General features: G+C 43.7%; 1 protein-coding gene across 3 annotated transcripts in view; it reads left to right on the top strand.

Annotated features, from left to right (window-relative positions):
* Window positions 1-12,044, top strand: part of ttc3 (tetratricopeptide repeat domain 3) — a 34,363-nt gene extending 22,319 nt beyond the window's left edge. For all 3 annotated transcript variants that reach the window (XM_036937529.1, XM_036937530.1, XM_036937528.1), the window contains exons 19-46: window positions 346-426; window positions 559-668; window positions 762-888; window positions 1,007-1,129; window positions 1,224-1,325; window positions 1,416-1,508; window positions 1,593-1,657; window positions 1,835-1,971; window positions 2,965-3,285; window positions 3,479-3,754; window positions 3,887-3,933; window positions 4,050-4,109; window positions 4,810-4,886; window positions 4,979-5,134; window positions 5,342-5,981; window positions 6,072-6,143; window positions 6,236-6,385; window positions 6,629-6,768; window positions 6,950-7,018; window positions 7,463-7,559; window positions 7,686-7,789; window positions 7,905-7,989; window positions 8,136-8,237; window positions 8,945-9,207; window positions 9,290-9,416; window positions 9,690-9,830; window positions 10,012-10,104; window positions 10,272-12,044. In XM_036937529.1, coding sequence (XP_036793424.1) covers window positions 346-426; window positions 559-668; window positions 762-888; window positions 1,007-1,129; window positions 1,224-1,325; window positions 1,416-1,508; window positions 1,593-1,657; window positions 1,835-1,971; window positions 2,965-3,285; window positions 3,479-3,754; window positions 3,887-3,933; window positions 4,050-4,109; window positions 4,810-4,886; window positions 4,979-5,134; window positions 5,342-5,981; window positions 6,072-6,143; window positions 6,236-6,385; window positions 6,629-6,768; window positions 6,950-7,018; window positions 7,463-7,559; window positions 7,686-7,789; window positions 7,905-7,989; window positions 8,136-8,237; window positions 8,945-9,207; window positions 9,290-9,416; window positions 9,690-9,830; window positions 10,012-10,104; window positions 10,272-10,400 — 3,987 coding nt within the window. In that variant the 3' untranslated portion in view covers window positions 10,401-12,044. The remainder of the gene's footprint in view (window positions 1-345; window positions 427-558; window positions 669-761; window positions 889-1,006; window positions 1,130-1,223; window positions 1,326-1,415; window positions 1,509-1,592; window positions 1,658-1,834; window positions 1,972-2,964; window positions 3,286-3,478; window positions 3,755-3,886; window positions 3,934-4,049; window positions 4,110-4,809; window positions 4,887-4,978; window positions 5,135-5,341; window positions 5,982-6,071; window positions 6,144-6,235; window positions 6,386-6,628; window positions 6,769-6,949; window positions 7,019-7,462; window positions 7,560-7,685; window positions 7,790-7,904; window positions 7,990-8,135; window positions 8,238-8,944; window positions 9,208-9,289; window positions 9,417-9,689; window positions 9,831-10,011; window positions 10,105-10,271) is intronic.
* Window positions 12,045-13,574: the final 1,530 nt, after the last annotated feature.

The following is a 13,574-nucleotide window of genomic DNA, read 5'->3' as shown; positions in this document are numbered from 1 at the left end:
AGAACTTGACTGGCCTGCACAGAGCCCTGACCTCAACGCCATCGAAACATCTTTGAGATGAATTTGAGTTGTGAGCCAGGCCTAATCGGCCAACATCAGTGCCTCGCCTCACTAATGCTCTTGTGGCTGAATGGAAGCAGTTCCCTGCAGAAATGTTCCAACATCTAGTGGAAAACCTTCCCAGAAGAGTGGAGGCAGTTATAGCAGCAATGGGGGGACCAACTCCAAACTAATTCCCATGATTTTGTAATGATGTTCGAGCAGGTGTCCACAATTCTGGTCATGTAGTGTAGCAGTGGTCTAAGTTAGCTAGCAGCTGATTAACTTTTCTTTTTTTCTCCCCAGGAACTTGGCCTCTGTACTCTTGACCAAGTTGTGCTGATTTATGGCCATGCCTCAGCTCTGATAGAGATTGGTCAACCAGAGGTGAGAAACATTCTGTGATAGCTAGCTACAAAGGGAGGCTAATGTTACTGCTTTTGAAGTGTTTTTGATATGGTCTGCAAATCAAATTTGCACTCCATCAGGCTTTGTACTAATGTGTTTTTTCCTATTTAGGAACTTGCTGAAGCTCAAAAAGACTTTGAAAAGATCAAACATTTTGAAGAGAGGAAGTTTCAGTGCCTGGTTTTTTATGGCATTGGAAAGGCATATCAGAAGGAGAACCGGTAGATACAAATGGAATAATACTTATAGATCATGCTGAAATTAGCTGCACATCACTGGGTAAACTGACATGTTTTTTTCCTCCACCCCTGTAGATTTCCACTTGCTCTGGAACAGTTTTCTGATTCTATGCAAATGGTTAAGAAAAAGATAACGCCTGGTAAACTGACCTGGCCCACTACTAAAGTTATTGTTGAGGAAAGTAAGCTGGACTATTTCAAGGTATGTTTTCATTGATCTCACTTGGGTTTGGGTCAACTCAACTGTTGAAATGAGGCAGGAAATGTCATTGCTTAGTGTCATTTAGATTTTGTTCTGTTTTATTTTAACCCCAAACCAGGAGCTGCTAGAGGAATCCATAGAGATGTGCAAATTTCCACCTAAACCAGATGCCATTTGTCGGCATCAGAATTGCCACGGACATTCCAAAATAGAAATCTACTTCACAGATCCAGATTTTAAGGTTAAAGGCAAATGTGTTCAACCTAAATTGCCTCCATGAAAGTCAGACCTCTAACATGTTCACTAAGCACTCAAACTGCTGTCTTTACTCATAGGGTTTCATTCGGATGGTTTGCTGTCAAAGTTGCAAAGTGGAGTACCATATCAACTGTTGGAAGAAGTTGAAAGCAACAGCATTCTCTGATAAGAATGAAAAGGTAACATCTATTTACAACGGTCAAGTGCACACCAATTTTATTTTACGTTACTCTTGCCTCTGGTATACTCATGTCTGTTTTTACCCACAGGATTTCCTGCAGGGAATGTGCTTTACTCCAGACTGTGAGGGTAGAATCTGTCATATTAAAATCTATGGTTCAACAGGGCTTGTCAAATGTGAGGTAAGGAATTTTTCTAAAGTTGTCACATTATTAAAAGTCATTGCAAATTTGGAGAACACGCTAATGTATGTATTCTGTCTTTAGTTTGAAGCATCTATTGACAAACCTATGGGTAAAGCAACATTGAGAGTAAATCAGAAATGTACAAGGTGAGATGAAATAATATTGTTGTGCTCAAGTTAATGTCCATACCCAACTAATTTTATCAGACTGCCTACTGAACAGGCAACACAATTTGTATGTCAAGCACATCTTTAACCAAGGCAGTACTATTACACAATCACAATTGTTTCTATCTTTTCAATGTTTTTCATTTTGCTTGCCAGTCTCAAGAAGTTGAAATCCAGAGAGGATCGTAAACTCAGGCGGAAGCAACATAGGCAAGATGCTTCTCTGTCTACGCAAGCCAAGAATGATCAAATACCTTTGGAGAACGGGGAAACCATTGTCATAGAACAGAAGGGTACACACCTTACATGTATTATATTCCTCCGGATGTACATTCATCATGTTCCTTTCTAAAGGAACCTGTTTCAATGACATCACCCTTAAAGGATGTAAAGATGTGACTACACTGAACAAAAATATAAACACAACATGTAAAGTCTTTCTCATGTTTCATGAGCTGAAGTAAAAGATCCCAGAAATGTTCCATACGCCCAAAATATTATTTATCTCAAATGTTCACAAATGTCTACATCCCTGTTGGTGAACACTTTTGCCAAGATAATCTATTCATGTGACAGGTGTGGCATATCAAGAAGCTGATTGAACAGCATGATCATTACACAGGTACACCTTGTGCTGGGGACAATAAAAGGCCACTCTAAAATGTGGAGGTTTGTCACACACCACAATGCCACAGTTGTCTCAAGTTGAAGGAGTGTGCAATTGGCATGCTGACTGCCAGAATGTCCACCTGTGCTGTGCCAGATAATTTGCTGTTCATTTCTCTACCACAAGCCACCTCCAACATCCATTTTGGAGAATTTGGCAGTATGTCCAACTGGCCTCAACCACAGACCACGTGTAACCACGCCAGCTCAGGACATCCACATCTGGCTTCTTCCCCTGTGAGATCATCTGAGACCAGCCACCTGGACAGCTGATGAAAATGAAGAGTATTTCTGTTTGTAATAAAGCCCTTTCTGTACGCTAAAAAAAATAATTCTGATTGGCTGGGCCTTGCTCCCAAGTAGGTGGGCCGATGCCCTTCCAGACCAACCCATGGCTGCGGCCCTACCCAGTCGTGAAATCTATAGATAAGTGCCTAATGAATTTAAGTTGACTGATTTTCCTTTATATTAACTCGTCAGTAGTTTAATTTATATTTTTGTTCAGTATAAATGCATGATGCAATCCACATCACTGTTACTTTCCAAATGTTGTTCTGACCACACCAGTTTCTCTTAGTCACATTATCCTCAGTTTCTAACTGTTGAACACCCTTCTCCAGCTTCATCCCCCGCCTGGCTAGCTTACGGGGACCGTGTTCTGCTTCAGATCAGTGAGCGTATAGACCTATTCAGGGCCGAGAGCCACAACATCTCTGTCCTGATGGAGAACCTTAAGCCATGGATGGACCTGGATCAGATCAAGGGGAACAAGCTGGGCACTTCTTACACTGAGAGGCAGGTGGAGTCCCTGGGGGATGTTGTAGAGCTCCTCCTGGAAAAGAAGAACCGGGTGTGGGCCCGTGTCTTTATCCATGGCCTAAGCAGCTGCCTGGTCACCAGCCCCAAGCTGCACGACTGGGCCCACCAACTGAACAGCGCAGGTCAGCACACATTTGCATTTTCAACGTATGTATTGAAGGGCAATGCTGACCTCCCCAGCTGTATACCTGTGTACCCTCTCACCACTAGATTACTGGTTCTCTTCAGGTACTCAGCCGCAACACAATTGGGCATGACTCTATGCTTTATGGGCCAGCTTGGCTAATTTTCTCTTTCTTCCCCTGATCTCCCCAGGTCTGAATTCAGCTGCACTGTTCATTGACCGCTATGCAGACCACCTGGAGCAGCTTGATCTCGCTCCTTTGCTCAATTTTGCCCCCCTGCAGGACATGCTCATAGAGAAGTTTGGGACCATGCCTGAGTTTTTTAGCCGCCTAGGCCTGACTCTAACGGAGTACCTGAAGCAGGCCCCTTCCCAGGAAATGAGGCTGTTTATCTGGACTCTGGAGGAGCACAGAGACCAGTACACCACCTGCCACACTGTGCTGGATGACTATTTTGAATTAATGGGTAAGCATTTGGATCTGCACACCTTCCTTACCAGGGGAAAGGTCCACTTGAAGCAAACATTCCAGTAAGTTTTGCTGCTGTTCTTGTTTCTGTTTCCAGCCGTGTTAACTTAACTGTTTCCACCTCTTTCAGACGGGCATTGTTTAGTGATTAAAAAGACAGGGATTGAAAATGAAATTGTAAGTATTGATTGTTGGATGCCACATTTTTATAATTTCCTTTTTAAAGCCAACTGTCTTAATGTTGCATTTGACGTAAGGCATAATATACTAATAATCAAAACCCTCAATTTCAGAATTCTCCTATTAAGACTAAGAACAGAAACCGCAAAAAAAAGCAGAAGGAGCCAAAGGGGGTGAGCATCAGGACTTAGGCTGTTACACTATGCAACTTCCACGCTATTTTAGTTGCTTGCAACGGAGTTGCTTCGGAAAAACACACCCCTGCAACTTGGCTGCATCTCATTTTTGCAACTAGTTGCGTGCAACAGCCAATCAAAACAAACTTGTCACATGAACCATTCGAAGGTTTGGATTTCTGACCCAGTTACGTTAACACCGCTTTCAGTGCTGTGCAGCAAAAACTGATCAGGGTTGACAGAACAGGAGATGTATACAAATTATTGGACATGGTTTAGCAGTCTTAATTTTGACGTGAACCCCAACATCTCCCTAAGCAGATTGTCCACCATGAACTTTGCTTGCTAGCTTAGTTAGCTGTTGGTTGTACAGGCTGTTTTTCTTCTATATCCTTGCTGTTAGAATAATCAAACAGTTGGATAAACTAATTTGTGAAAACATGATATAATGCAGCAGATCGCATGGGTTGAGTTTAGAGTTATCAAACAAGCAGCTTCAATTTGATTGGCTGTTGGATGCAATTTTAATTGCTTTGGAGTTGCTTCATGTAATAGCAAAGTTGTTTTGAAATGCAATTTTAGTTGCAGTTGCAAGTGACGTGAAAGTTGCTTTGTGTAACTCTAGCCTTTAACCTAGAGAAATGTAGGCTATTGTGTGTTTTCTGGACATCCAATCTAATTTTATTTTGTTACTTAGTCCGTTATTGTCCTGTCGGGAATGAGAGGTGGTACCTCAAGAGAGGAGGACGACGAGGATTTTTTACATGACTCTTTGTAAGTTACCTATTTTGTAGAACACTGTCTTCATTAAGTCTGCCCATTGACAACCCCCACATTGTTCTCACCAGCTCATAATTTCTCTGCAGAATGTTCCTTGACTCCACTGACCCATTCAGCATTCCCAATCATCTTCGAAATCAGGTTGCAGAGTTTGAGGGACAGTACAACATTGGCAGTCGCAGTAGCCACTACAATAGAATATTGGACAACAACCCTGACCCAACTAAGGAGAGTTTGTACGAGTAAGTGCCTCAGGTATTTCTCCTTTGGGTATTGGACAACAGGGTCTTAGTCTGCAGAAAATGTGTGTTATAACTTGTGTCAATGACTCTTGAGTATGCACAAGTCCAAGCAATAACCTGATGTATTGGTTGTGTATTCAGATGTCATGCTGATCCTTGTGTATGGACTCTGGCTCCTCTAACCTGTAAGTCTGCCTTTCCTCCCAGCTACTTTGCCCAGATCCTGGAAGAGTACGGTCCCTTAGGGGCCCAGGACCCCTTGCTGGTCGGTGAGCTGGACAACTTCCCTCCTGATGCCCAGCAGAAGATCCAGGAGGCAGGTGGCCTTGAGCACTTCCTCCTCGAGTCGCTGCGCTTCGTCATGACCGACAACCTCCTGGGCCTCATGAAGCACGCTGTGTCACTGCAGGATACCAACACTCACAGAATGGACAATCTAGACTTCATAGGGGATATCCCCAATGGACTCTCTCTAAACCCTTCTGCTATGGAGTTCCTCCCAAACTCTCATGACTCTGGACCTAGGGATTATGATGAGCCTTTTGCCATCATTAATGTGCGGCCTAACCCGGTTGAATTCACTGGCTATCTTGAGGTGACCGCCAATCTCCCCAGCCCATATGTTTTACCTGTTTTTGGTGCTCCACCAGCTCCGCCTACCAACGAAATAGCAAGTGCCATTGGAACTCTGAGAGCGGAGGACATGTCATATAATAACCATGATCCACGTAACCTTGAGGCGTTTGACCTTTATATTAGCGGCGTGGATGAACAGGGATTGTGTGAGACTGTTTATGCTCCTGTTCTCGGTGCCAAGGCACCTGGAAAGACTGCAGTGGAAGTACAGGTGGGGGATTGTCCTCACTCCATTTGAAAGTTTCTAAGATCACCGATCACAAGGCCAAATATAATGTCTCGTTTTTTTTCCTTTCTATAGGTAGTAACTTGTGACACGTTGAGTGAAGTGGCTGTTAACACGGAGCCTTATGAGCCTTTTGAAGGGAATAATGTGAGTTTTGAATACCTAATAAGCCTTTGTACTTAATACATTAGTGTGCTCTTTCATTGACCTCTCATATCATTCCTGTTTCCATGCTCCAGGGAGACATGAACAAGAAAGAGAAGAGTAATGCAGAGTTTGAGCAGCAGATCCAGCAAATGAAGCAGGATTACGGCGCTGTGAAGCAAAGACGCCAAACGGAGATATCTGCCCTAGAAGGAGAGCAAGAGGAAATCAACCATTCAATACAGGTAGAAAGGAGGACTCCCATACTGGTGTGGAAGGCTCAGGGTGAAGTTTCCCTAGGTAGAGCTCTATGATCAGCTTCCCTAACCTTAATCATTAGTGGAGTAATACAAAACGGACCCAAGATCATTGTCTATGGGCAACACTTCACCCTACTGTCTGGAAGAGCAGTTGAAACTACCGTTTTAGTGTGGGCGGAAGAGTTCCATGATGTTTTGCCCAGTGACTGATGGTGTTTTGTGTTCCAGATCATCCATAAAGAGCTGGGCCTGTTCCAGCAGAAGCTGGAGGAGGAGGTGAAGAAGGACCAACAGGAGAAGAAAGAGAATCAGGAAACACTGAAGGCCTTAAAGATTGAGATAAAGGAGCTGGCGGAGTCACAGGAGAGGTATGGCCAACGCTGTCTAGCCCTGCCCTGTGTATATCCAAATGGGCACCATGGGTGACCGTCAAAGGGACCTTCAACATGATCTTCATTGGAGTCATTGATAAATGCACATTTGGTTGTCTATATAGGTGAGAGTGACGAATAAACTTTGATTCTAACTTTTTGTTTTCATTTTCCACAGCATTTCTAAGAACATCCACAAGAAGAACAAGGAGTATGAGACCCAGCTGAATAACTTCCTGGAGCTGAGGCATGTTGACATGTTTCTAAACACAGCAGCATCACAACACCTGCAGTGTTTTCACATGTGTCCTAATGAGTGGCATTTAGGTTAACATGGCACTAACTCCAAATCAAATCAAATCAAATCAAATCAAATTTTATTTGTCACATACACATGGTTAGCAGATGTTAATGCGAGTGTAGCGAAATGCTTGTGCTTCTAGTTCCGACAATGCAGTAATAACAAGTAATCTAACTAACAATTCCAAAACTACTGTCTTGTACACAGTGTAAGGGGATAAAGAATATGTACATAAGGATATATGAATGAGTGATGGTACAGAGCAGTATAGGCAAGATACAGTAGATGGTATCGGGTACAGTATGTACAAATGAGATGAGTATGAGCATTGTGCTTCTTCTGAGCATTGTGCTGCTGCTGTGTTAAATGTGCAGTGATTCTTTCCCATAGTAACCAGTCAGCTGCTGAGAAGATGAGCCTGGAGGATGAGATCAAGCGGTGCAGAGACCTGTGTGCCAAGGCAACTAGGAGGTCTCAGGGAGCAGAGGTATGTGGGTTGAATGTGTATGTTGAGATACCTGCATGTTCCTCAGAATTCTGTTTGTGTGGGTAGTGAGTGTTTCTCATACCATTTGTAGCTCTAATGTTCTTTCCCAACTGACATGTTCCCTAGCTGTCTATATTGGAGAACCGGCGTAGCCGCGGCCTGCGCTGCCTCTACAGGTCTCTGTCTGATGCCAGGGCCATCCTGGCCAAACTCAAGGAAGTCTCACCCAGGTAGGTGTCGGTAACACTAAACACAGGACAGACCGAGGGCCCGTAGAGTCACTTGCATGCTGTCACCAGAACCAGTTTAGCAGTTTCAATCTCTTCTCTCCTTCATCCTCCTCAGATTACCTTCCCAAATTCTCCAGTCAGCCACAGAGGCTTGGATAGCATGTGCTCAAGAAGCAGAGGAGAAAATCCGCTCAACTGAGGTACAAAAGAACAATGCTAACAAACACAGATTCAACTATTGGGATGCCATTTCCAATGTGACCATTACAGAAGACATTGGACATAAGGTGCACAGGCTTTTGAGGGCTGGTCTGTTTGTGTTTGACAGCTTTGTTGTTCTCCACAGGCACAGTACCAGGATCAGATGGAACAGGTGAAGAGGGGGACCAGGCTGTGCACTCTACCCCCAGTTGCAGTCCCCAGTGCCCCCTGGCCCCCACCTGTACCGGTAAGATGCAGCACAACCAGACTTTAAGTTTAGCAAAGGTTTACTTTTTCTGATGTCTTTATTTTGTTGTCCATTCTGACAAACAGCATGTTAGCTCAGCATCATATGTCGGGTTTTTAAAAATACAATTGTATGAGTGCTATTGTGACCATAAACACCTAGTAACATGCTTTGAAACTGCATTGGCTATTCTCAGCCTATACCTTGAAGCTGTTTGTCAGATGAGTGAGGCCTGTGGTGCCCTGCTTCTCCCAGATATACTCTGTCCCAGAGGAAGACCTGTCCCTGGTACCCCTCTGCCTCCCATCTGTCCCATCCATCCGCCCTCCCCCAGGCCTGAGCTTTCCCCTAGTGGTGCCAGGCTTGAGATGCTGTGCAGGCTTTACACGGCAGGCAGGTCCTGGGGCTCCACTTCCCCATTAGAGGGTCCCTGGGGTCAGAGCAGGCAGCTAGCTAGAGGCAGAGCAGCTCTGTCAGGGAAGAGATGTCTCTTATGTGGGGTGGCCCACAATCTAGTCAATGTTGCTTGAAAAAGACCTTGAGTTAGGAACAGAACTCACTTTCTATATGTACACACAGCTCTACCATCTCACCAGGCTTTACCTCTGCCCCATGTCAGTTTGTCAAGGTGTTTTGGAACATTTCCGTTGTAATCTCCTATCAAGTGGTCTTACTAACCGGCTCCCACTCTGCTGTTCCCACCCCAGGCTCACCAGCAGCTCCCTTGCCCTCCAGTGCACATGAGAGCCCCCCTCTACGGTCACCCGGGGTTGCCTAGAGCCCCTCCTGCCCCAGCCATGGATCAGAGTGTTGCACTGCCCTCCGGTATGGCTCGAGTTCCAGCTAGTGCTACCACTAACCGTCCTATCACAAGGCCGAACCAGGCTTCCAGGCCACCGGCCCCACAGCCCACCAATGTGTACGATAGAATCGTAGATCGGCTCAGTGTCATGTTCCCTCACTATAGCAGGTAACGTAACAAACGTGTGCACACAAATGGCTATTATGGGTGTACGAGCGCTCTAGTATTCAATGCTGATTTGTCATTTCAGGCCTGTGCTGTCCAAGTTCATTGGGGAGATGCGCACGGCCAACAGAGGCTGCTTGAACTCCCTGTCCTACCAAGAGGTCATCAACAGAGTGGCCCAGCTCATCCTTGACCACCAGGACTCCACCAGAGTAAGAGCCCCAAAGTAACCTGCACCAAGGACTAGGACCATACTACACCTGTTGGCAAATGTCTTCATACTTGCGCTAGTTCTGTATCCCCTCAATCAGGGATGATCTTTATCACTATGTTTAGTGAGATTTTGAACTAAAGGGATCTCAAAGTATATTGAATGGAAGCATCAATTGAAAACGTATCGTGCCCTTATTCACGTTCACTCCTAGGTTAAAATATGCCCACAACTGTTGGCTTCCATGTGAACTAACGTGTTTGTGTGTGTCCAGGAGCAGCTGAGCAGTGCTGGTACGGGTGACACTGCTGGGCCCCCTTCGCGCTCTGACTCTCCAGCCTCTGTCCACTCTACTGGACCCCCCGCCCATGTCTGGAAGAGTGTGGGTGCCCAAGGACACTCCAAGTCAAAGGCGGTGAGTTCAGCTTGCACTTCACACTGAGTCGCGCACAGTAATGACAGCAGGGCTCGACTCTCCTGGTCAGACAATAACATGGATGTACAGATGCCGAAGCCTAAATAGTGCGTAGATTGTAGGGTTTGCTGTTGTGTACTACAAGGACTTTTTGATTCTGATGTATGTGTGTCTTGTACAGTTGAACATGGAGGATCCCTGTATCATCTGCCATGAGGACATGTCCCAGGAGGACCTGTGTGTGCTGGAGTGCAGACACAGCTTCCACAGAGAGGTAAGGCCACTTCATCCCTTAAGTAGTCTGCAACTGAGTTTGCCCAGTGCTGTTATTTAGGGCAAGTAGAACACAGAAACTGGGAATTCCTGTTCTAGCTTTTGGGATTGGTTTGACGGTCAGTCGTTTTCTACCACTTATCTTTTCCTCTCCCCTTCCCCCTCTAGTGTATTAAATCGTGGCTGAAGGAGCAGAGCACCTGTCCCACCTGTAGAGAGCACGCTCTCCTGCCCGAGGATTTCCCTCTGCTACCTGGCAGAATACGCAGGGGCCACACGCCCGCTGCTTTCTCTTAAACACCCCCAGCTACCAACCCCCTTATGCCTGAATTCTAAACACAGATTGATTCCCAGTATATGTTCAACTGCTCAATTTCTGTCAGATGTGGCGACAAAGAAATTGAACGAAAGTCAAGTGCGATGGACCAGTTATCGAGCGATCTCCCTACTATGATTATATTGGTTTATACTCCATCATGCAATGAATGTTGAGCTTGTTATTTTGCGTCTATCGTAAGTGCCATATTGTTTATACTTTTTACTTAAGCAAATTTTTTTGTAGTAGACAACGTTTGTGTTAAATATGTTCATAACCATTAATCACAGCGTTGTCATTAGACACATGTTTGAGTAAGGAGTGGTTTAGTTGGGCCCGGTTTACTTTAAGTGTGGTTATGGGTTGAGCTAATTCGAAAAGTCTTAAGATTCTTGTGCCTGGTGTAATAAAGTTTAATTGCCAGTTAATTGCCAGTTTGAGAAGTTGGAACTGGAGGAAAGAACCAACTGCAATTTAAAAAATATTTACCACATTTTTGTATAGTTAATTAAAATCTGTCAATCTTAAAATTAAGAGTTAATCAGACTTGTTCATACAAGTTCTATGCTGTTGAAAGCAGTCAGCCGTAGCCTGAAGGATTTTCCTGACAACTGCTGTCATCTGTTGGAATCTCAGGAAAAACCTGTTTTTAACCGAACTCATGGCTTTCAGTTTGTTTTCAACGAGACCCCTACAACTGTTCCCTGTCAGATAAAAAGCATGTGATTCCTTTTAATAGAATGTCAGGTACACTGTGTATGGTTCGCTATGTATGTATCCTTTCAAATTAGTGGATTTGGTGTCAGCTACACCCGTTCCTCACAGGTGATTAAAATTGAGCACACAGCCATTGCAATCTCCATAGACACATTGGCAGTAGAATGGCCTTACTGAAGAGCTCAGTGACTATACATTTTTTTTTTTTTATGGAACCTTTTACTTAACTATTCAAGTCAATTAAGAACAAATACTTATTTACAATGCTGGCCTAAGGGCACACGCTCTCTAGTAGGCTTAAATTGAAGATGTGACACATGGGAGTGGCAATATCGTCTGCTATTATCCTGAGTAATTTCCATCCAGATTGTCAGACCCCGGTGGCTTGTCATTGTTGATAAACAATACTTTTTTTTCTCTTCCACACTGACTACAGAATTCAAAAGTACAATTATTGTCTTTCATAAATTGATCTGATGTGTACTGTCAGTGTTTGTTCCTGGCATGTCATCCCTAAGTTTGCTTATCTTGCCAATGAAAATCCTTAAAGAATTTTGCAATATCAGTGGGCTTTATGATGAATGAGCCATCTGATCCTATGACTGACGGAGCAGCCGAGTTGGCTTTTTTTTTTTTTTTTACCAAAATGTAATTTAAGGTGCCCCAAAGCTTTTTACCATCATTCTTTACATAATTTCTTTGTTTCACAGTAGTTTCCTTTTAGTTTTGTCACATGATTTATTAATTTGCAGTACATTTGTACCAGACTTAATTGCTTTACCTTTTTCCTTATCCCTCTCAATACAATTTTTTAATCCAAGGGGATTTAACAGTTTTTAGTCATTTTCTTAATGGGTGTGTGCTTATTAGTAACTGGAATAAGTAGTTTAATAAATGTGTTAAGTACAGTGTCTGATTTCTCATTACACACCACAGACCAGTAAATATTCTTTACATCAACATATGAATCACTACAAAACTTCTTGTTTGACCTCTTATACACTATATTAGGCCCAACCTTTGGCACTTTAGTTTTCCTAGATACGGCTATTATATTTTGATCACTACATCCTATGGATTTGGATACTGCTCTAAAGAAAATATCTGCAGCGTTAAAGATGTGATCAATACATGTCGGTGATTTAATTCCTGTGCTGTTTGTAACTACCCTGGTAGGTTGACCGACAACCTGAACCAGATTGCAGGCACTAGTTAAGTTTTTTTCCTGAGTGGGCAGCTTGATGATAGCTGGTTAATATTTCAATCACCCAGAAAATATACTTCTCTGATATCACATACATTATCAAGTATTTCAAACATATTATCCAGGTACTGACTGTTAGCACTTGGTCTATAGCAGCTTCCAACAAGAATGGGCTTTAGGTGATGCAGATTAACCTGTAGCCACATTTCTTCAACAGTATTTAACAGATCTTCTCTAAGCTTTACAGGAATGTGGTTCTGATTATAGACCGCAACACCACCTGCATTTACATTTGTCTTTTCGGTAGATGTTATAACCATGAATTGCTACCACTGTATCATCAAAGGTATTATCTAAGGGAGTTTCAGAGATGAATGTGAATGTCCTGTGTTACAAGCAAGTTACTCACTTCATGGACCTCGTTTCTTAGGCTACATATTTTAAGTGCTAAAAATAGCCCATATTTTCTGGTTCCTTGATTGTTTTTAATGCTTTACTGGGAAGCTTATCAGAGGTAGACTTATTATTTTCATGGGGCTGATAGTGCAGGGTGAGCTTCATAAAGTGATCTTCCTACTATTCCACACCGCCTCAGTGTAACTCTGGTTTGTAGGCTCATGATTACAGCTTGCAACAGATGCCCTCCTAATTGCCCCGAGTACATTAAGTTACTTACATTGTGTTTGCCAGTGCCCCTAAAATCAGCATTATGACAACTCATTGTCACAATAGTAGGGATTAGTTTAGCTGGTCTTGGATCATTATTCCTCCTCCAAACTTTAGTTGGCATTGCATTAGGGCAGGTAGCGTTCTCCTGGCATCTACAAACCCAGATTTGTCCGTCCGTCGGACTACCATCACTCCAGAGAACACGTTTCCACTGCTCCGGTGTCCAATTGCAGCAAGTTTTAAGCCACTCAAGCTGACACTGTGCATGGTGATCTTAGCCTTGTGTGCGGCTCCTCGGCCACGGAACCTATTTCATGAAGCTCCCGACGAACAGTTCTTGTGCTGACATTGCTTCCAGAGGCAGTTTGGAACTCAGTATTGAGTGTTGCAAGTGAAGACATTACTTTTACACACTATGCGCTTCAGCGGTCCCATTCTGTGAGCTTGTGCAGCCTACCACTTCGCTTCAACAGTTATTTCTACTAGACGTTTCCACTTCACAATAACAGCACTTAGTTGACCAGGGAAACTCTAGCAGGGTAGAAATTTGCCAAACTAACTTGTT

The sequence above is a fragment of the Oncorhynchus mykiss genome, chromosome 12, assembly GCF_013265735.2.
Source record: "Oncorhynchus mykiss isolate Arlee chromosome 12, USDA_OmykA_1.1, whole genome shotgun sequence".
NCBI classification, from domain to species: Eukaryota; Metazoa; Chordata; class Actinopteri; order Salmoniformes; family Salmonidae; genus Oncorhynchus; species Oncorhynchus mykiss.
Note: the sequence above shows the minus strand (reverse complement) of the source record. Positions and strands in the feature narration are given on the sequence as shown.